The sequence below is a fragment of the Embiotoca jacksoni genome, unplaced genomic scaffold (genome assembly GCF_022577435.1).
Source record: "Embiotoca jacksoni isolate LCO1_2020_lvr unplaced genomic scaffold, fEmbJac1.0.p SCAF_9, whole genome shotgun sequence".
Taxonomy (NCBI): domain Eukaryota; kingdom Metazoa; phylum Chordata; class Actinopteri; family Embiotocidae; genus Embiotoca; species Embiotoca jacksoni.
Window position 1 is genome coordinate 4,207,105 of NW_027185447.1, and position 26,538 is coordinate 4,233,642.

Sequence of the window (26,538 nt, forward strand, 5' to 3'; positions counted from 1 at the left end):
AAAGGCACGAGTATCCCCTTTTAATGTAAAAATTTTGTCCGTACAGGATGTATTGATAAATATAGTAACTATTTGACAAACACAAAAACAGACATCAGTAAAACACTATTCAAGTGAGCAGCCGTAAGTAACTCCACGGTTTCAACAAAGAGCACCTGGAATGACAGCATATAAACACACTGAACACCAATAAGTTTTACGCCATTGGTAAGCAAAAACTCAACAATGATTTCAACAACAAAAGTACCTTAAACACAAAGGAGAAAAGTTACATCACCTCTGAACTCTGCACAGCCATCGTGTTGATTCAGTTAAGGGATTGAAGAGAATTCCAGCGCAGCCCTGGAAACAGAGATCATGCAATTAACTTACGTAACAGTGTAACCAGTAACTATACATTCAAAGTCTGTATCACTTTGAGTTATACCACAATAATCATTTGGTCCACTGTTGGTATAATAATATTGATAGTGCAGCTTTAATTTGGCCTCTCAGGCAGCACTTACTGTGTCCCACCATCAAAAAGATTGCTGGTTTACTTTGAGTTTTTACATTTCTTTTGTATGCAGACCTGTTTTTCTGAGCAGAACAACGAGCATGGTACAAACGGCAGTCGACAGAAAGGGACAAAATTTTGAACTTGAGACTTCCACATGCTCTCATTTCATAAAATTAGAAATTTCTGTCAAAATGAAGGCCTGACCTCGGCTCATTTTTGTCTCTCCTGTCCCAGTTTTCATCAGTGTGCCAAATCTGGTTTAATTTCTTTCCCCAGAACATTTTTAGCAACATTTTTAAGAGCACAGTTTTCTCCATCAGTGGCAACTCTACGTGATTGACTGACCGACTACTGCCAGTCAAGTACTGGAGGAACTTTATCATATCTTTATCTGCTAGGTATGGTGACCACGTTGATGAATATGGGAATATAATCTAAAAGTCTGGACATATACTGTATGAAGATTCACATTAACGCTGTGACTGACAAGCCGATCCATTGTGTTTGAATTGTTCCGAGCGCTCAGGCCTCAGCTTTGTGTTTCTTCTCCTGACAGCTGGACTGATTAGTGAGGCTTAGCAGACGAGGCTGGTAACCAAAACAGAGGAGGGGAGGTGGAAACACACAACACAGCGCGCTCGCTCACTTAATCACTGTGTACAAGCATCACACCCACATCTGGAGACATCTCTCCACATGTGTGTGCATGAGCAAGAGACAGAGTGAGAACGGGAGTTATGTCAGGGAGAGCGACAGAAAAGGTGTGTGATTGGTTCTGTGTGTGTGTGTGTGTGTGTGTGTGTGTGTGTGTGTGTGTGTGTGTGGTTAGAACAAAGATGTAATTGTCTTCATGTTGCGGTTGCAGTGAAGTCAGAGGGGTTGCTGGTTGGATTCTCAGGAGTGATGTAACCAAAGGTGGATGAGGCAATGTCACCTTGAGGAAATGGAAAGTAACATTAGTGCAGGTCTGCATTAATTCACAGTGTGTGTGTGTGTGTGTGTGTGTGTGTGTGTGTGTGTGTGTGTGTGTGTGTGTGTGTGTGTGTGTGTGTATACTCCAGATATGTAGCTACCCACCCCTCCAGAGGGACCTCACCCTTATATTCAGTCATTTTAATGACAAACACATTCTCTGCTCTTCGACACACACACATACATACTTTCTTTGTATTCTTTAACACACACACACATTCACATTCACACACACTCTTTATATTTGCCATGTATTTGACAGTGACGCACAGCAGTGTTTTATTTGGCCGAAATGAGACTCAGATGTGTTGAACAAGTCCGATAAACAACCTGCAGCGAGCCAGCCGCTTCATCAGGCTGCGTTACACAGAGTGAGTGGAGGAGCCTGCGGAGCTGACCTCGCGCTTCAAATGAAAGCAAGGAGTTTTATTAAAGTATTGCATCCTGGGTTTACTGTGGGACCCAGGATTACATGTGTTCTGGTGGGACTTGCCAGAAACAGGTCTGCAACCTATTTTGAGCCCCTACCCTGAGATTAAGAGACCTTGGAGGGGAACGCAAGAGGCCAAATAACGTTTGAATCAACTGATTCTCATCATATAAAACCGATGGAGCTCTGCATTCTGCATCCACACCCTAATCTGAGTGATTTTGACTTTTCTTTGGATGCTTTAACAGAAACGTCCACCGAGAGACCTCCAAAATGAGGCTCAGCTTTAATTAGTGTTTCGTGCTTTTACAACTGGACTGTAAGGTTATAAATTAAGAGCGTTGATGTCATCTAAAAAAATACTTTGTTTTCATTCTCAGCTCATATGGCTTTCTATACTCTCCATACTTAACTTGCCTCAGAACAACTTAAATAAATGCAGCAGTGAAATCTCACTCAGTATATGTCGTTATATCTTTCAGTGGAAAAAACAGCTCGCAAACATGCAGCGTCACTTAATGAAGTATGAGTATGACATTGTCTCAGGTGGAAAACCTTGCAGGTAGCAGGTTGTGGCAGACGGTTGCATGATGTGATAGATCACTGCTATGGGTGTGATTCAACCATGAGGTGAGTGCTTAAAGCAAGGCTCCGCCTCCTTCAATTATCCAAAATTGGGGTGCTAATGAAGCGTTTTAAAGATAGATTAATTATATATTGCAAAGTAATTGTGAAATAAAAATAGTTTATTCATAATATGAACCAGCAGGCATGTAAACATTCATTAAAATAGCTGTCAAAATGTATTTCTATATGAATACATGTTATTCCTGTGTTAAGGGAAGCGGTTTAAAGTGTGTTTTGGCAAACAGGTGGCCTGAAGCTGTTCTCTAAGTGTTCATTTCCATGCTATACAGCTGTCTGATGGTGCATTAATGAGCAACTGGGAAGTTGGGAAGTTCAAACCCTCTGAGTAGCAAAATACACCTGAACGCCTGTCGAACAAGGAATATCCCATGAGGAAAGTTGTTTTGAGAGCTCAGTGAAGTAGGCCTGATTTCACTTGAGCTGGCAGGGTTTGTGGTCAAAAGTGTACACAGTTTTATCTTGGCTTTCCTGTCAAAACAGGGTTCAGAACTTGCGGTTCAGTGTCTTGCCCAAGGACACTTCAGCATGTAGACAGGAGGAGGTGATTTAACCAACAACCTCACGATTAGTTCGTAACCTGCTCGACCATCTGAGCCACAGCTGCCCCAATATAGCCATTAATACGAGCATTATTTGGGTTTATGACCACATACTTTGAGTCAATCCCCAGCTGCACTTTGTGGTTTGTGCAAATGTTTACAGCAGCATGTTAACAAGCCAAACTATCAATATCGTAAAGTTTGAATGCAGAGTTGAAGATCTGAAGTGAATGTCTGTTTCATTTATCACTACACTGCTTCAGCTTGTACAACTGACATTATCCTCCTCTACATCTTATTTCACCTGCTTGTCTTCCTCTGCTCCACTGCACCATGAGGAAGAGGAGAAGAAGCAGGTGATAAGAGTTAATAAAGCACCATTTGCTTTTGAGAACAAGCCTTAAATGGCTCTCATAAACAACACGTATGACTTGACATGGGGAGCGGCTGATCAGTGGTGTTTTAGGATTTATTATTTCCAACACAGAACAACTCAGTGTATTTTCTTTGTAATCCAGAGTTTGCAATTCTTTGGTATTAATCAATAACCCTGTCACCCCCAACAACAGATCATTGCAGTCAGCTTTAAGTGCACGCAGCTTGTTCTTTTCAACAATTGCTTAATCAGTTCCTCCTCCTGCACTCAGATACACACACACAAACACACACCAAGGTTGACCCAGAGGGGAGGAAATTGAATTAGCGGAGTGTAATGCAGCTCCTTGTGTGTGTAATCAGTGCAGGCTCAGAATACAGGGCCATTGTGAGTTACTGTGGTCGGAGCCCGCAGAGCCAGCAACCGCTGGGGGAAGCTGCCCTTATCACTAGATATGATTACAACTGGGGGAATGTGTGTGTGTGTGTGTGTGTGTGTGTGTGTGTGTGTGTGTGTGTGTGTGTGTGTGTGCGTGCGTGTGTGCGTGTGCGTGTGTGTGTGTGTGTATGTGTGTGTGTGGTGGTGAGATTTGTGTGGGAGTCATGACTGACTGGTTGCATAGGGAGTGTGTGATGGTGCACAAGTGACTGTAACTTCCAAAAAACTTCTAAAATGATGCACAACAAAAAAGCTGCAAAAACGTTTGCATTTTTCCCCTCATGAGATGCAGCAATGCACTTTGGAATTTTTGCGTCCAGTGTTGCACCTACAAAAATAATCCCAGCAGTTTTGACATTCCTTGCTACTGACGCCTCTCATCTTTCTGGATCTGCTGTTTTTATATCCTGCAGTACAGCGACAACAAAAATATGTGTGCTTTTTCTGTCCATCGTTTCCACTATCATTGTTTGGCGCAGGCTGCAGGCTGTGTTTTCCACCGTGGATGTCATTGTTTTTCACTGTCTGTTAATTATTTTTGTGCACGGTATTTCGCCTCCTCCTGATATAGTGTTTCCTGCTATTGTCTTTTTCTACCAGGCTGGCTGCCTCTGGACTCGAGCCAGCTGGTCCCTCCTACCTTAAAATACACACGCACACGCACACAAACACACACACACACACACACACACACACACACACACTGCAATACACATATCTATGACCATGAACACACACACACACTGTGCTCTCCCTTCCTCCTCTTGGCTCTTGAGAGAAAACACAAGAACTCAGTGATACGGCAAACCAACTGTGTGTATGTGTGTGTGTGTGTGTGTGTGTGTGTGTGTGTGTGTGTGTGTGTGTGTGTGTGTGTGTGTGTGAGGGAGGGAGAGAGTCCACCAGTCAGCTCAGAGGGGTTAATCTCTCTCTCTCTCTCTCTCTCTCTTCCTCAGTCTCTCCCTCCCTCTGTTGCCTTTTGTTGCGGCCCCTCACTTTCTCAACACTTGGAAAGAGGGAACTGATACTGCGCCTGTGTGTTTGTGTGTGTGTGTGTGTGTGTGTGTGTGTTGTTTGAGTGTCCTCACCGCTCTCTGGATTGAACTGTACGTGAACATGACTGATGGGACTTTGTGACACGCTGAATGTTCACAACACAGACTGGTAAGGCTCTGCTTGGGAAAGTTTCTTATTTAAAGTGTCTGTGTGTGTGTGTGTGTGTGTGTGTGTGTGTGTGTGTGTGTGTGTGTGTGTGTGTGTGTGTGTGTGTGTGTGTGTGTGTGTGTGTGTGTATGTGTGTGAGGGAAATGCTATGACAGGTTATTTGTGAATGTGGCGTATGTGCCTCTGCTTGTTTTCATGTTTTTTTTAAGACATGTAAAGATACAAAGTTGCTGAATGTTTCTCAGTCGCTCGCTGTCTTCCATTCCTGTTCTCCTCCGTGTCCCCTCTCTCTGCCCGGCCCAAGTTACTCAAGTTACCGGCTTCCTCCTGTTGTTATGAGCCCCGTGGTTTCTCTGCAACTCTCTGAGGGCGCTCCCACGCTCTCTCAAAGAGAAAGAAAGGAAGGAAAACAGTGATAACTATTTCAGACCCACAAAAGAAGTGGGAGAAGCATGCTTGGTCCCCCCCTCTCCCCTCCTTCCACGTCTCTTCTCCGCATCTACATGCATGCTTTTGTCCCTTTAACACTGAGTTATTTGGAAAAATGTGACTCCCTCTTGCATGTCTATTTGGCTACTTTTTCTTTGTTTTTTTTGTTTTCTGGACAAAAGTTTTCTCTTTTCTCCCAAGGTGGTGGGGTGGCTGAGGTGGTGAGAAAATTGGAAACAGAGCCACCCACAGTGGAAGTGAGTCAGCCTGGCATTTAGTGGTGTGTTGACTTTGGAAATGGCAAGGATTGGGGGCGGCGGTGGTCCTGGTGCCGGGGGACAGAAGAAGTTGTCAGAAGAAAAAAAATAAAAACAGAAAGTATTGATTTGTTCATGTTTTCTTCTGAGGGTCCCAGAATCTCTGCAAAATTGCGGAAAAGAAAAGAAGAAGAAACTGGTGATTGAGAGGAGAGTAGTTAGAAGCCAGAGGCTGTTTATAAAGGGAGGGAGCGGTTTGTGTCCATCTGGGACAATCCCAAGTGCTGAAAGCTTCCCCACCCTGATCCCAATCACCCCCCCCTCCCCCTCTGTCTTTCTCGTTGTCTCTCTCTGCTCCTTCAGAATAAAGTGCGAGTAGATACAATTTGATTGCAATCTGCAAAATGCATCCAACTTGTTGCATTTGTGCTTTTTACAGACACAAGCTGCTTCTGTCTTTTTCTTTTCCTGACAACCTCTGTCGCTCTCTGTCTTCATTCACTTTTCTGCTTGCCTGCAGCTCAACTGTATCTGCCAGCAGGCTACATGAAGTCGCCCCTAACAACCATTTAAGGGGATAGGGATGCTCCTCTTTACACCAACCCGTTGTCATGCCAGGGCGTCAAATACTGACACTTTTGTCACAGCTCGCTGGCGTCTCATACACATGCAAGGTGGCACAAAAACTACAGCAACCAACAGTGACGTCACCCATTGGTTTGTGAATAGCCATCATGAAGCTTCGAGTTCAGATTTTGGCCGTCGCTATCTTGCTAGTCCCGAGCGGTTTGGAGCCAGAAGTGACCATATTTGGACCAGCTGGGGGGGACTGAGCGGTGAATACGACTCGATCTGATTTGAAACCCGATGAAACTACGTCCCGCCCCCCAATAGCCGTAACCTGACTGACCACAGAGACTGTCACTCAAACAGACACGGCGCCCAAAACACGGCTTTTTGGAGCCAACCTCTAGTGGCACTCGGTGGTTTTGCATCTTAAGGCACTTCCACATTGGCCTCATTTTTCAGACCCAAAAGCTACGTCTGCTTTTATATACAGTCTATGGTTACATGAAGATCATGAATTTTACAAGTATTTTTATGCAAGTAACCAAATAAATGACATTATGTACTTTTAATACATTATGTTACGGAAATAACTTTCTTACATGGACTCAAACACCAGTCTGTGGGGTGAAAGTCCCATTAATCAATCCACCCATGAACTCCTACCTATGCTGACTTTGTCGGTCTTTCTACTCTGTCCCATGACCTCCTTCTCTGACCTGAGTGGTCACCATGCTGACGCCAAAGGGCAACCTCTGCATATCTATCTGACGCCAACGACTTTGTCAAAACTGCATTATCTGAAAACCTGGGAATGTAAACACCAATAGGTTACTTTACACCAAGTGTCCACTTTAAGGCCTTCATGGCCAACAAAATATGAGATGTTTAATATTAACTACTATAAATTATAATATAAACTAGATATGGTCTCACCATAGCTGCTACTTTAATCTCCCACAGTCCGACATGCAACCAAATGCCAATGATGTCACACATTGGGTGAAGTTCAGGGTGATTTTTCTCTTGGCTTGCATGGACCGCGATGTCATGTTTAATACTTTATAACCAAGTATGTGTTATAGAAAGCTTTAGCCTTCAATCAGTGCATGCCAAATGATGTTTCCTGGCAGTTGAGTAGCTGATATTAACTAGCAAGTAGTAGTCAAACACTGTTGTGTCTCCCAGTGGAGAGAGGATGGCAGCTGGCAAACAAAGCAGCCAAAGAGCTGAGATCATAAAGAAATCAATAACATCAATAACAAATGCAACACAAGCCTGTAGAAAACACTTTACACATGTTCTCCCCCTCCTCATCAGCCTCTTTCTATAATTATTTATTCATTTCTTACTATTTTTTCCACAGAAACAAACACTTTAAACCCTGGTGGACACAGCTCTATCAGCCTCTTAAGGCCTCTCCCTTTGTCTAGCCTGCTTGACCTCCCTCCTGCTCCTCTTCCTCCTCCTCCTCCTCTTCCTCTTCCCTCCCTCCCCGTCTTCCTCCCTGCACGCCGCCTGTGTACCCAGCGATAAGGGGACAGCGACGGTAGCACTTCCTCTCGCCACAGGAAGCAGGAAGTGTTGATTTCCACCGCAGCCTCTCCAGGCAAACTCTGCACTTGGTCCGCTGGGATCCTCATCACATGCACGCTTAAATGCAAGCAGCACACATTCACAGACATGCAATGAAATCAGGACACAGGGACAGAAATGTGTTGTAAATGCAACCTGTCTGCTTACAATGACACCAGTTTACTTTGCAGCTGTGTCCACTGACTGAGTTTGATGGGAAAGCACCTGGTAAGCAGCCCACTTTGTATCTGCTTGACCCCGGGCTTGGCTCATAGGTCAGAGGATGATTACCTAATTATTTCTCTAATCACAGTGCATGTTTTGTTATCCCCGTCTTTGGCCACGAAGGCTATGGGTGGCGCTGTTGAGCTTAAGAAAACACAAACAACCATTCATCAGCTAATGGATTCCAGTTACACTGCAAGGTGGGAGGGCTGGGTGAGAGCGAGAGAGGGAGAGAGGGAGAGAAAGTGGTGGAAGAGAACAAGTTGGGCATGTCAGGGTAAGAATAAATACCTAGTTTCCGTTGTCAAATTAAGATTTTTATCACTATGCTCTTCTTTTCTTGTTTGAGGTTTGCAAATTTGTGAAGCCAAAGGAGTGACATCATGATAACTTGTCTTTTTCAGAGATTTGCTGAAACAATATCTACTTGAAACAAGGCTAAATATGTCAGTACATGGCAGCAGTGCTGAGAAAATTACACTTAATTTAGGAAAATATTGGCAACACGCAATTTCCAGTTTTCCAAGATAGTATTAGGAGAATATATTTCTTAAGCGCATGACGCACATGGTCAGAAGAGTGAGTGGAATTGTGGTGAATGGTTAATTTTTAAAGATGGAGGGAATTGTACAAGTAAGTGGGAACTCTGAAAGGTCAGAGAGAGCAAGTTAAAAGAAAACAAGGACAGTTAACTTTTTCATGTGTGTGTCTTGTGCTTACACATCATATACATTATAAACTCTTGTGAAATCCCTTTGTATTGTAGAAAAGTAGTAAGTGAAAAAAATACTGATCAAAAATGAGGGAAAATGGTGGTTGGAGACTTTTATCACTGAACAAGGCGGCAATACATTTTATGTGAGGATATATTATTGATAAAATGTATTAGTGATCTGTGACTGTCGAGGCTTTTGAGATGATAAAAAAAATAACTAAAATGTTTTCCAGCTGTATCATGCCAGTGTGTAATACAACCATCAGTCCACTGTCAGTGTCACGTTTTGCCTGAAAAGTGAAAAGTACACGCATGTAGGACCAACGTGAAAGAATGAGGATCTGTCATGGAGGCCATGTGATAAAGTACAAAGAGTGATCAATTCTGGGTAGTAACGAGGTTGGGGACAGATGGAGGAAACAAACAGTCCGTGAGAAAGTCAACAGGGAATTTCTTTAAGTTACGCAAGTTAGTTACTTAAAATAAAGTATTTAATTATTCACGTATGCAAAATTGCCCAATTTTATCCCAAACCACAATCTTTTCTGAAACATCCCAATGTAGTGTTTGGTGCCTCCACCACAGGCACCTTACTTGTCACACCTAGCCAATGCAAAACGTGACTTTGAAATGGTCCTCTAGTGGATTGATGGGTGTATTACACGTAATGGCCTGATAATGGCTGGGCAATCTGTTCTTGGGATATGAATTGATGTTAAGATTTAATAGTTAATTTGCATTTTAAGTAATAAGTCATACTGGTTTCACTTTTAGTTTTTCAGTGATGGATATGGATGATGACAGACTCCAAGGATGGAAATATTAAACATGAAAGGAATAAAGAGAAAAGGAGGGAAATGTGACACCTGTGAGTATGATTGAGGAGTTAGGAGGAAGAGAAAGCAAAGAGACCAGAGAAAAGCTTGAAAGCACACCAAGAGATTTGGGCAATGAGGAAACATTGGAGATGTTAGCCTAAACTACGGTTGGGTCAGGGGTCAAGAGGGGTGAGGAGGTCAGAACAGGCCCAGCAGCTCTACTTAGAACAGGATATCCTGCGAGGAAAAGCCATCTGTCTCTGGCTCGCTCTCTCGTTCTGTCTCTTAAATTCCCACAGCGGGCACAGCAGAGAAGAGAGGTATAACCTTTCACCGAAAAAGCCCAGAGAAAACACAAGTTCATCAGTCATCGGTGACAGACAGCAGATACACATTTCATCTTCTCCTTCTACTGACAAAGGAAGAGTGTATAAAGTGGTTCACAGAGTAGCTGTGTGATGTGTTCCTGCCCGTCGCCTGTTGCTGTTTTCTTCCACTCGCTGCAGGAGCTTCAGCAGCCAAGATCCATTTCCCTGCACGGATAATAACGTTTATCTGACTGTATCTTATCTTGAGCGGACAGACAGTGTGGGAAAATTATGAATCACCCCCTCCTAACAACAACTGAGCCCTGGAAAAACATAGGTTTATCCTTATTTATCTGAAGTGCTGAAGTGTCATTGAGCAAGACAGTGAGCTCCTGCCAGCTCCAAGTTGCTGTACCCTCACTGAGCCTGAACCTCTGCCCACCTTTGGAAGGGAGTTACATAAGGATGGACAAATTGTCACATTATTATAGGCAAACAGATCAGTTGTGTATCAGATGTGTTTGTGTGCTAGAGAGTAAAGAGGATGCCCTTTGACCCTTTAAGTGACATGCTAACTCCTATAGTGACAGAAATGTTTAAGCTCTCATAAGAAAACACTTTTGTGGTCTGTCAAGACTGATCTTGGTTTTGTCGCTCCGAAGGTGTTGACATCTCACAGCCTGCTTCTTTGTCACACATTGGTATGAAACCAGCGAAGAGGGCCACTCAAAGCCTCAATAGGGCCCGGTGCAAAAACCCCTCCACCCACACACCATGTGTCAGTGCATACGTTAAACCTGCTCACTACTCTGAAGTGCACACATCAAAATTTAACCAACAACAATATAATCTCCTTAAATAAATATTAAAATAACAGAATACAGAAAATCGTCAGATGATTGATTTGCTCATGTGTTGAAAAGGCAACTGGGTGATTATATAGCAATTAGTGACCTTTTCTGATTCCTGAAGCACATGTAGTGGTTGTATAGCCAGTATGTCTACACAGTAGTGACTTAATTCACAGAGACCTGTACTGCTGGAGCTGGCAAACTAACCGCTAAATCACTTTAGCAGTTGGCCCGGCTGACGGCCATCAGTCAGTCAGCTCCTGCAGGCGCTCTGTAAAAGGTTTCTGCTGTTTGTTTACTTTATCTTGGATGTTGCTCCCCATTGCACATCATGTCATTCAATAAAAGGCTACAGATTGGAAAATAAAGCTGACAACCTAGAGAGTTTGCTGACAGTCAATTAGCCAGCAAGTAAATCTACAAATCACTGTCGCTCCACTGGATTACATTGGATATGCTGCAAAATCATGTTGTTTTAAATGTTGGTGTGACCAAACTCTAGGAATTATTTGTATTTGCCAAGTTAATTGCTGAGGTCTGGAAATGCAAACAAATTACCCAAAAAAATTATTACTGAATCGGTCTGTCCAATTTAAAACATTTTCACAGCCGCTGGTGTCTCAGAGATACATACAAGGTGCCTCAGGTTTAGACACCTTAAACTACATGGTTAGGTTTAGGAAATGATTATTGTTTGGGTTCAAACAGTGGTTCTCAACTGGTCGAAGCTTAGGACCCACAGTTTTCCAAAGTCAGCAATTCTCGACCCGAAGTTATGAACTTTTTGAGCCACTCATTTATTTAACAAAGCAGTAATAGACAGTCTTCATACATTGTTAAAAACATTTCATATATACACATCAATTTAACGAAAGTGCAAATAGGGCCAAAAAAACAGAAATAAAAAAGCATTTATCTAATTTGAACCCTGTTTCCAAATGCTCGAGTGAGATCTAACCACCAATGTTATGACATTAGTTTTTGGTCAATACTGTCATGGCAATAATGGCGACATCATGGGAAATGTATGTTGTTCAAGATAAAAACTAAGCAGCAGAGGTTATGTAGAGTTCAAAATAAAATTTAGACTTTTGTTTTTCCCTTAACGTTTTTTTACATGTATACATCCATGACCCAAACAAAATGACTCATTTTTGAGTCACCACCCACCAGTATAGAACCAGTTAAAGTAGGTAATTTTGAATGTCATGTACGTTTCTTTATGTTTGTACATTAAATATTTGACGTTACAACAGTAATACGAAACATGTTTTTGCTTTTCTCACGGACTCAAATGCTAGTCATCTGACTAAAAAAACCTGTGTTTGTTCCATCCTAGTTCCTCGCTATGCAATCTATCACTCTTTCTACTCAGTCACACGACCTCCTTCTTTGACCCTAAACCTAACCAAATTGCAACCTGGCCACATTTAACCCAAACCATGATCTTTTCCAAAGACTAACCACATGGTTTTTGGTGTCTCAACATAAGGCACCTTTGCACACATCTCTTAAACACTAATCACCTTCACAAAACGGCAGTGTTTAATGCCTTTGAAAGAAGAATGGCTGGTCAATCTGCCTTTTCTTGTGTTTTACCTCCAAGTGGTTTAAATCATCTGATTTGTTTTCAACTTATCTGGTTGTCTGAGCGCACTTTTCTTGCCCCCTCAGGCTTGTTACAGGGATGTCAATAAATTTCCAGCAGTTGCCTGTGCGAGGACGGTCTTATCATAACAGAAAGAGATGATGGTCAAAAACGAAGAAAATGAGGTCCATTTTACAATAAATCAGAATGATGCTTTAAACACACACTCAGTTGGCTTAATATAGCTCAGGACTGCAATTGTGTTTGTTTGAAAATCTCCAACTTTGCAGGATGACAGGTTTCTAAAAATGCCCAGTCAACAAGCTACTTGTGAGTCCATGTGACTTTTGTTTACGAGCCCTGCCTCTCTTGTAATTGGGCATCCTGAATCTAAACAAACTGACAAGGTTGCCATCATGGTTTGGAGCAAAGTTGAATATCCATGGGTGTGACAGAATCGTGAAAATGATGCAGGAGAACACGGCTGAGGAAGATCCACTTGCACGGCTGAATCCTGTCAGGGGTTATTTTATTTGATTCATATTCATTTTTCCAATAAAAAAAAAATACCAGAATTACTTTATCGTATTGTGCAATATTCTTCAATATATATCTCACCGGCTCAGGGTGTCAGACAAACACACCAATTTCTACCGGCTAATTTTTCCCCTCCTGTGAGAAGCTTTATGTTTTCCCCTTGTTCAACAGTTCTGCCAAAATAGTCATTATTCTCTCCACACACTGAATCACATACTCTGATTTTCTCACATTCAAGCACACTCTTAAGTGGGTGATATTTTCCGTATGGGAGCATTAACTTATTTATTTTCCTACCGACGGTTTTACTGCAACACGAGCGACAGACATCGAGAGAGGGGAGAAGACAAGAGCGAGGCATTGAAAGTGAGAGATGGGGAACGAGTGTGTGTGCAGCTATTTTTGGCCTGTCTGGGTGTTTCCTACGCACACTCCCGCTTCTCAGGCTTGTTGTTGTTCAGAATGGTGGGTGTATTAAGGGTGAGTTTTGATTTGATTTGACTTCATGTTTTGAGGGTTAGTATGTGTGTGTATTTGTGTGTCCTCGGGATTTTCCTGCGGTTGCTATGGTTTTTTCGCTGTGTTTTAAACAACTTGCCATAACTCCAAACATCCTCAGGGTGTAAATGATCCTCTGCCCTTCATTATGCACTCTGCTTGCGCTGTCGCTGGGGTTGACCTCACTTCACTTCCAATTTAACCAGATCAAACATCCGAAAGAAACTCTTAATTCATTCAGACAAAGGATCTTTCAATTTAAGTTCTTATCTCCATCATTGCTGTGATCTTTCTGCTGTCAGAGAGCTCTTCGTAGCTGCAGTTCAACTTTCTGTGTGAACATGTATGATGATGTTTTGTGCTATGTGACCGATTGTTATGAGTAATATTCTTCAAGTGAGTGAAATGGATGATCAGTCATTGTACAGACCCCTGGAGAAAAAGTCTCTCTGCTTCTTTATTTTACCTCTGAACACTGGTTCGTGATGACTGCACACAGTTGCTCTGTTGTGGAAAATGTTTCTCAGCGATCCATTGTGTTTCAGAGGATTGCACATGTCACCAAGGCTTGGAAACGTGGAAACATTGTGAATGTGCTTGTGCATCTTTAAAGAAGTTACAGTCTGCTTAGGTATGTGGGATTGTGTCTTGTTTTGGTTTCCATTTATGATTACTCATGATACAGCTTGGTATGTGTCATACACCCATCAGTCGTTAGATGATACCGTGTCAGTGCCACGAATTGCCTCGTCTAGGCATAAAAAGTACACACATGTATTACCAGGGTCCAAAGAGGAGGTCATGTGACACAGTATAAAACTTGATGTCAAAACCTGTGTCAAAAGGTAGTTTGGGGGCAGTTAGATTGGACAAACACAAAACTGTCACCCCAACAACCGTTGTATGAGTCTGTGAGAAATAAAAAAAAAGTCAACAAGGATTTCGTTGAAGTAATGTAAGGTACGTCCATAAAGTAATATATTTAAGGGCGTTAAGTAACTACGTAATGTTAGTTATGTAAAGTTAGCTATTTTTTTGTCTGAACTTGAGTCAACTTATTTTTGATGTCTAGGTGAGGCAAAACGTCACACAAGTATCCTCAAATGAACTGATGGATGTATTGGGGGCACAAGGTTGTCTGATATCTAATGTCATTATAAGTGTTACGCTCTATGCTGTACTGAGCTTATTCATTTATGTTGGCTTGAAATATGCCAGAGTCATTTAAAGATGCAAACATTAATCGGTGTTATCAAAACAACCATAACTGACAAACAAATTGATTCTAAATAAAACTATTGCTTAAACAAACATTCTTAGTTTGTGTCAGGATTATAGACTATTATATATATGGTGTACTTTACAGTAATGCTAAAATACACATTTGTCCAACAAACTCCAATAGAAAGATTGTAATCCTGTTGTGTTAGTCCTTTGCTGGCTGATTATTTTTGGTCTTTGTAAATTATTCAGGGCTACAACTAAAGAAGATTTCTTTTGTGATTCATCTGCTGATTGTTTTCTCAATTGTTTTTTGACATAAAATGTCATAAAAATGAAAATTTCAGTCACAATTTCCCAAGGTGACATCTTCGATACGTTTTGTTTTAATCAACCATTCAACTGCCCAAATATATCTAATTTCCTTTCCCATATGACAAAGAAAATCCGCAAATTTTCACATTTAATAATCAAATGAATTGTCAAATTAGTTGCAAACTTATTTTCCTTTGCTCATTGATGAATCGTCATACCTCTAAAATGATTAACTGAATATAACTTAAATGTAGTTTAACGTAGTTAAGCAGCTACGGTCAGTTTTTTATATTCACAACTGATCTCATAACTATCTGTCTGAGAAAGGGGTTGCTTGTATTGATGAGCCCTTAGCTGTAGCAGCTGTCTTGCTTGAGCTGCTGTATTGTCTGTCTACAACAGGGAGCGCAGTAAGTGTGATAAATTTGGTTCTAGAGACTAGAGATTTCCAAGTAATTCTGGTCTCACAGGAAATACACATTTCTGTACTGTAAAAATGTTTTATTATGTTAAAACAGATGACAAAACTTCAGATCCTGGTCTTCTGTCAGTCTGTAGTCACTGAGGTTTGGCTTCATGGTGCATTACTGCTCTGTAGCTGTAGCTGTGTCTGTGAGTTCAGTCTCAGGGAGGCTAAATGTATAATTTTCTACCATCCCAGCACTGCATATTTGTTACTTTAAATAACCCTGTAGCCTCACGAAAGTATGTGTCTCGATCTCATGATGATCAGCTGACCGCCACAAGACTGAGGCTGACTTTTACTGAAAGAGATGACACACATGGAGAAAGAATATTTTCTGTCAGATATTGCAGGTGTGAAATTTCCAGCACTGAGAATAGAAGCAAAGAGAATTCAGAAAATTTCCGAGTTTCATTCAGTGCTGCAGCTCACCACACCCTGATGCTCTCTTTCACTCACGCACACAGACTCACACATGTAAACACTCATAGACTCATGGTTTTGTGCATACATGAATATCAACATGCAAAAAAATGCACACACAGATCTCAGTTTTTTGTTTTGTTTTTCCTTTCAAATATTTTCCAGCCTTTTTTTTATTTTCATCCTCTTTGTTCTTGTGTTTACTCAGCCCGCTAAAGATAATAAATCTTTTCCTCAGCGTTGACCCCCCCCACCTCCTCATATTACTCCCTGCCTTCACTTTCCCGTCTCCCTCTTTCTGTCTTCATCTCGCTCTGGATTCCCTGCACTCCTCCCTCCTCCTTCTCCTCCTTTCCTTTCTTTCCCATCATTCTCCTCTGTTTCTCCCCCTCTCCTTCCTTTTTTTTCTTCTGGTGCAGCATTCCTCGCATTCCTGTTGGCTTCTTAAGGGGAAGGACCCCGCTGGCAGACCAAGGCCAAACATTATTACAGTGCACTCAGCCTCTTGCTCTCTGTTTCTCTCATCCTATCCTCCTTTTTACTTATTTTACCTCTCCCTTCACGTCCTCTTTTTCTCTTTCTGACTTTCCTCCTCCTCACTGAATCCTTTCAATCCCTTCTGCTTCCACTCCTTCATTCCTTCTCTCTAAAACCTCTATCTCCGCTAATTTTCTTTTACAGATAGCGTCTGTTGGACTTTAACTGTGTTAAAATAGTTTACTGAGACCACTGTCTCTTTTAATTAGTGGAAATAAGGGTCATACCCTTCTGCGTTCTGTAAAACACACTCATTCATGTTTATACAAGCACATGTGCTGTGTTTTTCTAACAATGACACATTGTCCGCACATGGCAGATAAAGAAGCAGACACACAAATGTGCACAGAGCTCAGCAGTCAGCCGATTCACTGCACACGCACACGCACACGCACATGCACACGCACACGCACACGCAAACAGCCAGGCAGTGAAATGTCTTTGGGTACATCGCAGATTAACTTGACTGTACAAATTGAAGTTACAAAATGTGGCCCGACAATCACATTTTGGTACCAAAAAAGCACTAAGACTCATGGGTAATACCCAGCTGTAGTGACTGGACACAGCACCCTCCACCTACTGTTCGGCTTTGTGCAGTCTGATCGTCACTCTGTGAGGATTTCACTTTAGCTTTGCACACTTTTTTGTTGTTTTGTGTGCAGGATCATTATGTTGTAGAAGGAGCACATCTCTGCAGGTGGGAGGTAACTTTCTAGCACACAGGGGACCACATCCTGCCTCATAAAGTACTGACAGCAAGGCTACTTACGTCAGACCGGCTGCTTTTAACCATGTCAGTATAATTTACAACTAAACGATGACTAATCATGTGTCTGAAAACTGATTTTGGTTCCATTATGTTTGCACTGAAGCCGAGGTTGATTCACATTTTCCATGCTGACCACAGTGACTTTATAACAGTGTTGTGTCCTTTAAATTTTAAGTAGACCTATGATTCTCCATAAGCCCTCATATATGTAAGGACTTTTGCAATATTTTGAAATGTATTTTTAGTTTAAAATCTGAATAATCAAAAGATAACACATTCAAACAGGAACTAGTTCTGTAAGAGAAAAATCTTTAAACTAAATGTTGTTTGTGAAAAATAACAACTGACCAGTGCCGGACCATGTGTGTGTGTGTGTGTGTGTGTGTATTCCTCTCCCCTTGTGGGCGGTTGCCTGCTGTGCTGCTTTTCTGTCACCCTGTGGTTTTGTTATTTTCAGCTCGAAACCGGATGTGATTCAGACTCCATGGTAGATTGTGTAATTGAATGGACTAACCACACACGCGCGCACACACACACACACACACACACACACGCACGCACGCACGCACGCACGCACGCACGCACGCACGCACGCACGCACGCACACACACACACACACACTCATATATGCTTGCATGCACAGACACATGCAAACACAAACACATACAAGACACAGACAACTCTCACACCCGGTTATATAGCCGTGTACACCCACACAGCGAGTGTTTCTGGGAACAGTGCTGGGTTCCCCCCTGTTCAAAGAGGCACCCGAGGGTGAGCGAGCGGACGATGGAGCTCCACCAGCAGAAGACACACTTCTTGGTTTCAGTATCGGTCTAAACATCAGTTGTTGACCTGGCTGACGGCGAGATCGGAAAAAAGGATAAAAGGCACACACGCTTGTGCTCAGTGGAAACAAAAAGACGGTTGAAAGTGGGGAAAAATGCATAAATGTCAGTTTCTGACTCAAAACATTCAAAAAATGTAAAAAAAAAATGCAAAACAGGGAGTAGATAGGGATGAACTAAAGTAAAATGACAAAACATACATACCTATGACAGATATAGAAAAAAAAGGTTTTCTTTTAAAGATTACAATTACGACGAATTACAGCAGCTCTTTGTCTATACATTGTTTATTTTTTAACCTGTTCTACATGTAAACATTAGCTTTTTAGTATAGAGATAGTCATTACTTAAAGTTCTGGGTTTTTCATCGAGGACATTAACTGATTTTTATGATACATAATGTAACTTTGTAGATAAACTTAGGACGAGGACTTCTGTATCAGGCTGACCACACTGGAGTGTATTTCATGTTAAAGGGTGTAAGTGACTCAGTGTGTGTCTGACTTTGGAGCAGAAAAACTGATAAGACGACGGTCCTGCGTCAGTAACGTATGTTCTGTAGGTGTAGTGTGTGTGTGTGTGTGTGTGTGTGTGTGTGTGTGTGTGTGTGTGTGTGTGTGTGTGTGTGTGTCTTTGAACACCCTGCACACAGACAGGATGCTTCACTTCCTCATGCACAGGCTCAGGGAGTCCTGTGCTAGGTGGTCCGATAACTGCATGTACAGATTTGAGCCCGCAGTGTCAGAAAATTGTTCATGATTGACTGTAAAAAGTAGGTGGTACAGCTGCAGTGAATTACAGTGTTCATTCTCATTTGATCTCCAGTCTATGATTATAACCAGGAATATAACCAATAATCATGAGCTTATAATTTGACATTTTTACTTCTACTGTAGAAGTCTAATTAACCTGGTTAAAGATTATGTCAGCATACAAAGGTGATAAATGCTGCTGTACTTTCTACCACATCCCCAGTTCTAGAGCAACTGTTGACAACTGATTTCAACCACGTTACCACGGAGCTTCCTCCTAATATCTTCTGTTTAAAGGTTTTCAGTTATTTTATAGTCGTATAATTTGGGATCTTAACTGGCAGCATAGTAAGTTACTGGAAACCATTTACACCAGGTTAACTGTATAATCATTGTAAACTGTAGAATTTAAGCAATAATGTATTGATACTGTATTCATAATCACAATAACGGTATTGATTATATAAAATAAAAGACTGTTCTTTTAAGATGCAACTTGTTGACAACAAGAAACACAATACTGTAAATTAGATCATAGTTAAAGATTACAATATCACTTAAGTATATTGTGTATTCCATATTTACTCCACAATTAGTAAATATACAGTTTTGCTGTTTTTTTTGTTTAATAATTACTGCAGTAAGTAAAACAGTGAAATTTTTTCCCTCTTCATTTTTTAACCCATTATCATATTAAAATGTGTAATACACACAAAAGGATACTGTGTCAATGTTACATTTTGTCCCCTTTAGGCACAAAACCTACTGGATTAGGGGTAGGGAAAAAAAAAAAAATCCTGATTTGGGTTAAAATGAATATTACAAAAGTAACATTTCATATGTCAAATAACATACATGCCTTACATTACATGTGTTACATTAAATCTACATTGCCTTTTTGCTCTCTCATGGACTTAAACATCGGTCTCTCAGGTGAAAGTCCTGTGTTTGTTCCATCCAACCACTCAGATCTGATTCTTATGTGTACTTATCATTTTCTACATTTACTCACATGACCGCCTTCTTTGACCCGTCATACATGCGTCTATACTTTTCATGCCCAGGCGAGCCGAAACATCATCCTGACAGGTATCCTGGCGGACTGATGTGTATATTATAAGCTTTGGTGTGGTGCAGGGTGGTGGAAGGAAGATATACTTTGAGCATTGAGCAACCATAATCTGGCTTTCCAGAGCTAATCAAATGGTTTTGTGTCAGACAGCACACTATAAGCATTAAACACTTAGTTTGCCAACAATATTCTATAATCTCAGATTCAGAGAAAAGGAAAATATAATACATTTATTTCCTCTGAGCCACATGAATCCAAATTTTAAATGTACAAATGTTTCCTCATTACATGAAAATATGATGCCTTAATTCTAGATTTGGTAACTGTTCTACTTTTGCACTGGGTTGCATTTGTGTTTCTTGCTTTTGTTCAGTTTGACACGGTTTTCCTCCCAAGTATCAGAAGATAAAGTACATAAATCACTGTCATCTCATTCATCTGCGCACTGTGAGCAGGCCTAGCCACAGATTCATGGTAGGAAGATGTTAGGAGGCAGACCTGAGAAACTCATGTGACTAAAAAGAAAGTTTTATTCACAGTTTAATCAAAGAGGGTCACATGTATCACAAACATAAAGGAAACAAAGCAGTTCAACTGCAAAGGCTTCATTGAGGACAAGTCCGATTTACATCACATGCACACAGCGATGTTAAAAGACGTGTTGGAGGTGGTCTGGTTTCTATGGGCTGCAGTAAAACCGTCTTCATCTCTTCATCTCTCAGCTCACTGAGGCTGTTTCATCTTCTGCCAATATTCATTTGCAATATTGAAAACTGATCTGCTTAAGAAACGCTGCAGAACATATTTACAGTGTAAACCGGCCACTAACACATGTTACAGTATACATGGGTTGGTTTGTTTCATAATAGACGTGTATTAGCTTGGACTCCATACTGATTACTCTTTAATCCTCCACCACATGAGCAAATCAGGTTCAGTTTTAATCCCACAGATTAGATTACAACTCCACATAGCTTGGGTCATTCAGTGAATTCAAAGTACTGTAGCAAGAAAAGATGTTTGGACAATCAGTTTAACAATATATGACTTTGTTATGAGGCCCTCGGCCCCTATTTCAAACATTTCCTGTACAGGCTTTTTCCTCTCATGTTGTTGGGGACATTAAAATACTGTTCAGGAGCCCTTTCAGAGTCTCAGCTTCAGCCCCCACTGCAGATTAATTAACAAGTATTCAGGGTGTGTTAAAAACATCTTTTTGTCAGTTTTGTTATGTACATATATTACTAATTAATGTAATATATATTAATGTATTTTACCCAGTGAATATTTTGCACAACGTATTTAAATTAATTGGTACTATTTTTTCTGTTGTTGTCTGTTTGCTCAGGATTACCTTGTATTTTGATAAAACTGCAGATGAAGCACTGCTGGCAGGAAATCAAAAGGAAAAAGGAAACCAAATTAGGTTCAAAAGATTTTTGTTTTCTGAGAAAATATTTGCAGTCTGTTTAGATATCCTTTATCGTATGCCAATTTCAATTGGCACGCTTCCAAAATAATAATTTGTTTAGTGCTACTTAGCTGTATTACACATTATGTTAATGATGCATGACTGGAATCACAGATTTTCTTACATTAGACAAACAGTAAAGGGGGTTAATAATCTGAACAGGCACTTGAAAAGAAGATTCAGCTCTCACACTCGCTGTTTACCTTGTGTTACAACCTCTGGAATCAATACAAAGGACAAATCATTATGAGTAGTAATAGAATATAAATTGCAAGTCAGCACTGGAAGTTCCAGACTTCATTTTGGAGGGTTACATGTTTCATCCTGACAGAAAAAAAAAAAAAAAAAACCTTCAGGGTGAAACACTGTGTGGCTGTTTGTAATTTTGGAAACATTTACTCATGACATTTTTTTTTTAATGTGAAGCATCAGCGCAAACTACTTGAGAGTGCGGTGCATTAAAAAAAAAAAAAAAGATAGGAAATAAAAGTCCGAGCACTCAAGAGCGTGAAAATGTAATCTGGCCACATTTTCCCGGGGAGCCTTGAAGGGCCCCTGAAGGGTGTCAAGACCTCAGAACAGCATCACTCTGCTCGGTGCTTCAACAGCACTCAGCTTGGTACCGTTTTTGACAGCAGATGGAGCCACAGTGTTGACTCCATTATTTAATTGGACACAAAGTCCCCACTATGGGAAAACAAAGTAACGACTGTTGGACACATTGTGAGGAGCCAAGCGCGGCGCGTGCGTCCGGAGGGAGCGAGTCGGTGCATGAAAACAATAGTCCTGAAGGTCCGTGTGAAGTCGAGGCTATTTTTGGTGAGACCCGCCTCGCCTGCTATTTCTGTCAGCAGGGGAGCGGAGGGGAGGGAGCGGGACTTGAAGGGGGCCGGACTTTCTTTTCTGCAACTTGTCTCCGAGTAGTCTCTTTTCTGTTCCTCCTCTTCTGTGCTGGCGCGACTGACAACACCAGCGGATCTCTCCATCACCTCCCGTCGGGTTTGGGCTCTCTCGGATGAACGCGGACTCGTTTAGGGCCCCAAATATCGGCTCGATTTCAGCTGGATTTACCTTCAAGTGTTTGGACTGCTTCGAGAGGGTGTTAGTGTAGACTGGCTCTGTCTCTTAAAGGTAGGAAACACCGGTGGTGGTGGTGGTGGTGAAGTCTGAACAGCTGGAAGTTCGATATGTTCTTTACTTCTTCAATGTTGTGCTGTTTCTGTCGGAGTTTTGCATGGTTCAGGAATGACATTGCATGTTGAGCTACCTGCGCAAGTGTTTGCTCTGTTTTAAATGTATTTAATTTAATCACAAAAGTTGCACAAAAACGCGCAACTCTTAAAACTTAAAATTGGATTATTCCCTTCATCTTTTGTCTCTATAGAGATGATTTAGCGGTATTATTATGAAGAATAAATTTCTTCAACTCCCATAAAATCACTAAAAACTCTTCATAACAGACGATGTTCCTAGAGGGATAATATAGAAACAGAGCTGTGATGAAGCAGGAGAAAGTCACTGTATCGCAACGTTTAAAACAAATATCTCACTTTTGTCCGTCTTCTTTAACAGGAAAATAAATGTTTGGTTGAAACTGTTTGAGGTCTGTGAGGGACAAACACTTCTTATAAGTCATTTCTCAGATATGATTCCAATATTTATTTTTTTACTTTTGGCCCTTATGTTTGACCCTAGTGAGCTTTTTTTTTTTTTTTTTTTTTTTTTTTTTTTACCCAGCTGAACAGAGTTTGGCTAGAAACAAGAGAAGACCGATTATTTAAAACTTTTTAAAATGCAGGTGCACTATGTTTCTACCACCGGTATTCACTCATTTGCACGTGTGTGTTTTGCGGTGGTACAAGCAGGGCTGCCACACACCTTTCTTTGATCTTTCTATCCAGATCTGGGTCAAATATCAGACCTGTGCATCTTACATCACAAGAGCAGCTCAGATTGTGACCAGCTGCACACATCAGGTGGTCAGATCTGCTAATGCAGACCTTAAAAAAAAGCTTTTACTCAGCTACAACTGTTACCTGCTTATGTTGTGCTGCCAGCGGACAACGCAACGGCTTCTCATTTCGATTTTTGGGGCTGTCAGTTGCCAGTTTGACCTGTTTTTCATTTACTGTTGGTTCATATGAGTTGCAGTCCACTCATGGTTTTTTTTTCTTGTTTTTTTTCTGTTTGTCTCTGCAGATGGAATCAGCACCTCTGGGGGCATCATAAAGACTGACGTACAGGACAACATATTTCATACAGTGGCAGGTTGGACTTTTCACCTCTAAAGAAAATGTTCTAAATACCAGCTTAATAAGTAGTTGTGTTGTGGTTTGGTAATATTTTACTTAAACCTCTTACAGTTGGGCCGCAGCCGTCAGCGCTCAAACATTCATGTGGAAAAATGTTGCCAGTCTGCAGTCAACCCCCTTCTCCCCGGCATCTTGTCTGCTTAATATCATTTTTTTTTTTTTTTTTACAGCGTACACACACATTACACAGTTTGGGTGACAGCACTTTTTCCAGTGCGGCACTCAGAGTGATCTAAGCTGTTTGATTCTTTGAGAAGTGCAATAAAGTGCAGAACAGGTGTTGGCCTAGTTGGAAAACACGTAACCGGGCTTCAGCACGCTGTGTTTTTCATGTGTGGGTTTTAAAAATGTTTTTCTGCAGGTCATGCAGACATGGAGTTTATTATGTGTCAGGCTGTCCTACAAAAATGTGTGACAGTTAAATTTAACACGAGCTATTTGATGTTTTGTAACACTGCAAAAAAAAAAAAAAAATCTGATTGCAGTTATATTCCAAGTTAGAAAAAGTTCATTATCAGCTCTAATTAGTTGAGCAGGAAATGTAATAATCTGTGTCTGGTGTCAATATATAGTACGGTTGTCGGATTCACTTCACTTTTTTACATTTCACTTCCACGATTGTGTAATTTCTCGTCGGTGCAGTGATCTCCTCGTTTTAAAAGCAATTCTTGACACAAATGACGCAAACATGAGAAACGTGCAATTATCCAAATTAAATCTAATTCTGAATTTGTTCATGGTCAGATCGTGAAATTGCCAGCAGCACTGACCACCAGCATGGTGCAGGATGTGAACTCAGGCTAACCCGCATGCACTTACTTCAAGGAACACCTGACAATGACGGGCATGTTAGATTAGCCTGGGTGCGCCGACTGCGGCTCACAGCTTCAGTTTTCTTTGCTGTGAATACAGTCTGGAAACTCGGGTCGTATTTAGTGTTTGCTCAGCCACTCTGAAGGCCGAACCAGTTGTCTGCGGTTAACTGTGTGTGTCCCACACCTCCTTCACTATGAGCGCGGCGTTAATATTTTTCAACTCTCGCCGACTCGGAAAAAGTCGCAGAACGTTTCGCATTCACAGCAGAATACGCGCTCAGCACCTTGTCAAGCTGCTGCCGTTCATTAAGACTTTCATGGACCAGGGCAGTTGGTAGTTGCCGCGGTGGCGGAGTGTCGGCGGTTTAGGCGCATGCCGATTGGTTAAAATGAAACCGGGGTCTACGCCCAGTGGGATGGAACGACTGCAAACAATTCCCCAAAGAGACCAGACCCATATTCATGCAGTGAAATTGGGTCTGGATCGCACAAAGATAACGTGAGATCACTTTTCTTTATATTCAGCATCAAATTTCAACTTCATGGATAATATTTCTCCATTCTGCCTCCCTTCACTATGTAAGGAGAAGTGTTACCGTAACTCAACTCGTGCTGACTCACATGGGAAACGTAGTTTCTTTAACCTGAGATCAAACTGTATTTGATCCACTGCTCCACCCATCAGAAACGAGCCACCGGGCTGCTGCTGCTTTGTGTCCTGCCTTTTAGTTTAGATTAGCATTCTCCTCTGTGAAGCATGCCTGTGTGATCACACTGTGTAGGATTACAATGCATGACTCTCTGAATGGAAGCCGGCTCTCTCTGTGCCAGGCTCCGCTGACTGTATGCTAACCGAAAGGACCCACTATGTGCCCTGTGTATGTGTGTGGAAAAACCCAGTGAGGTCATGGCCGCTGCTGCAGAGTCTGGTTACATGTGTGTTGTCCATGCAGGGCAACTGACACTGGCTCGCTCTGCTTTTGTCTTCCTCTCTAATCCCTCTCTTTCCTCTCTCTCTCTCTCAGACACACACACACACACACACACACGCACACGCACTGTATAACCTCTCTTTAAATCATTTTCACTGTCGAGCATTGTGCCCTTATGCCAGGCATTTCGGAAGCAGGAGATTGGTTAGCAATCTGAGGTGGCAGCAGTCCGGACCAGATGTGTAAAACATGTGAAACCACCATTTTAAAAGGAAGTGGAGCTCAAACAGCCCTTTAAACTACACATACTGTGATAATAGATCTGCAGGCCACCAGGATTACATCCCACTTGTTCTGTAGTATCCTGGTATCTCATTTTTGTACACACATGAAAAAGAAATCAACAAGTGGAAGAAGTTATATCAAATATCTCCTGTAGCAATTACCTGCAGAGATAATGTACAATGCAGACAGGTTGCACTCCACCATGAAAACTCATGTCTTAAATAAGAACTTCCACATGTTCACATCCCACATTTCAGTCCTTCCTTCCTCTCTGCACACTCTAGAAACGAGCTCCACACACAGACACAGTTAGTAGGGTGCTTTTGAAGTCCAGTGGCGCGTTTGTTATTTTTAGTTTACATTTACTTATTTAACAAGTCATAAAACAGTTATTGTTCTCCTCATGAGTGAAAGGAATCAGGTTGAGTTCAGTGTATTTAATCTTTTTAAATCCTTACAGTATGAGCAGATTTTTCTTTTCATGTGCAGAAAATTGAGACTTCAACACAGTTTTTCATTCTCTTTCTGTCCAATTTCTAAATATTTGTGTGTCTTTCGCTCTGTCCTCTCTGGTTTGATAAGCAGTGTAGGGAGAGACTTCAGGGACAGACAACAACAGGCATGATTGTAATCGCTGCATTGGAGATCACATATCCTCTTCCTGCTCGTGGTTTCCAAACACTTTGGTCAGCTGATCTGGGAGCTTTTATTTCTCCCTGCTACTGGTTCCTGTTGAATTGGAGAGCTGACAGAGGAACAGTTAAAGGAGGATACATACAGGGAAGAATAATTTTTATTAGTAATAACATTTTCATTAATTATTGCAATTATTTGATAGTCAATTGATTGTATTCTTAGTTCATTGATTAATTATTCTAGCCTAAAA

At 41.4% G+C, this 26,538-nt stretch overlaps 1 protein-coding gene across 6 annotated transcripts in view; it reads left to right on the top strand.

The window, feature by feature from the left end:
• The first annotated feature begins 4,782 nt into the window (after nt 1–4,782).
• hdac7a (histone deacetylase 7a) overlaps nt 4,783–26,538 on the top strand; it is a 65,842-nt gene continuing 44,086 nt past the window's right edge. The window contains exons 1-3 of one of the 6 annotated variants that reach the window (XM_069140970.1): nt 5,047–5,066; nt 5,697–5,752; nt 23,508–23,576. Coding sequence is in view for 3 of the 6 variants with exons in the window: in XM_069140967.1 (XP_068997068.1) it covers nt 5,048–5,066; nt 23,508–23,576 (88 nt within the window). In the remaining 3 variants the exon portion in view is untranslated. Of the gene's footprint in view, nt 5,067–5,696; nt 5,753–13,394; nt 13,417–21,395; nt 22,440–23,507; nt 23,577–26,538 lie in introns of those variants that run through there. The other 5 variants (XM_069140967.1, XM_069140966.1, XM_069140969.1 and 2 more) reach the window with 5 other exon arrangements.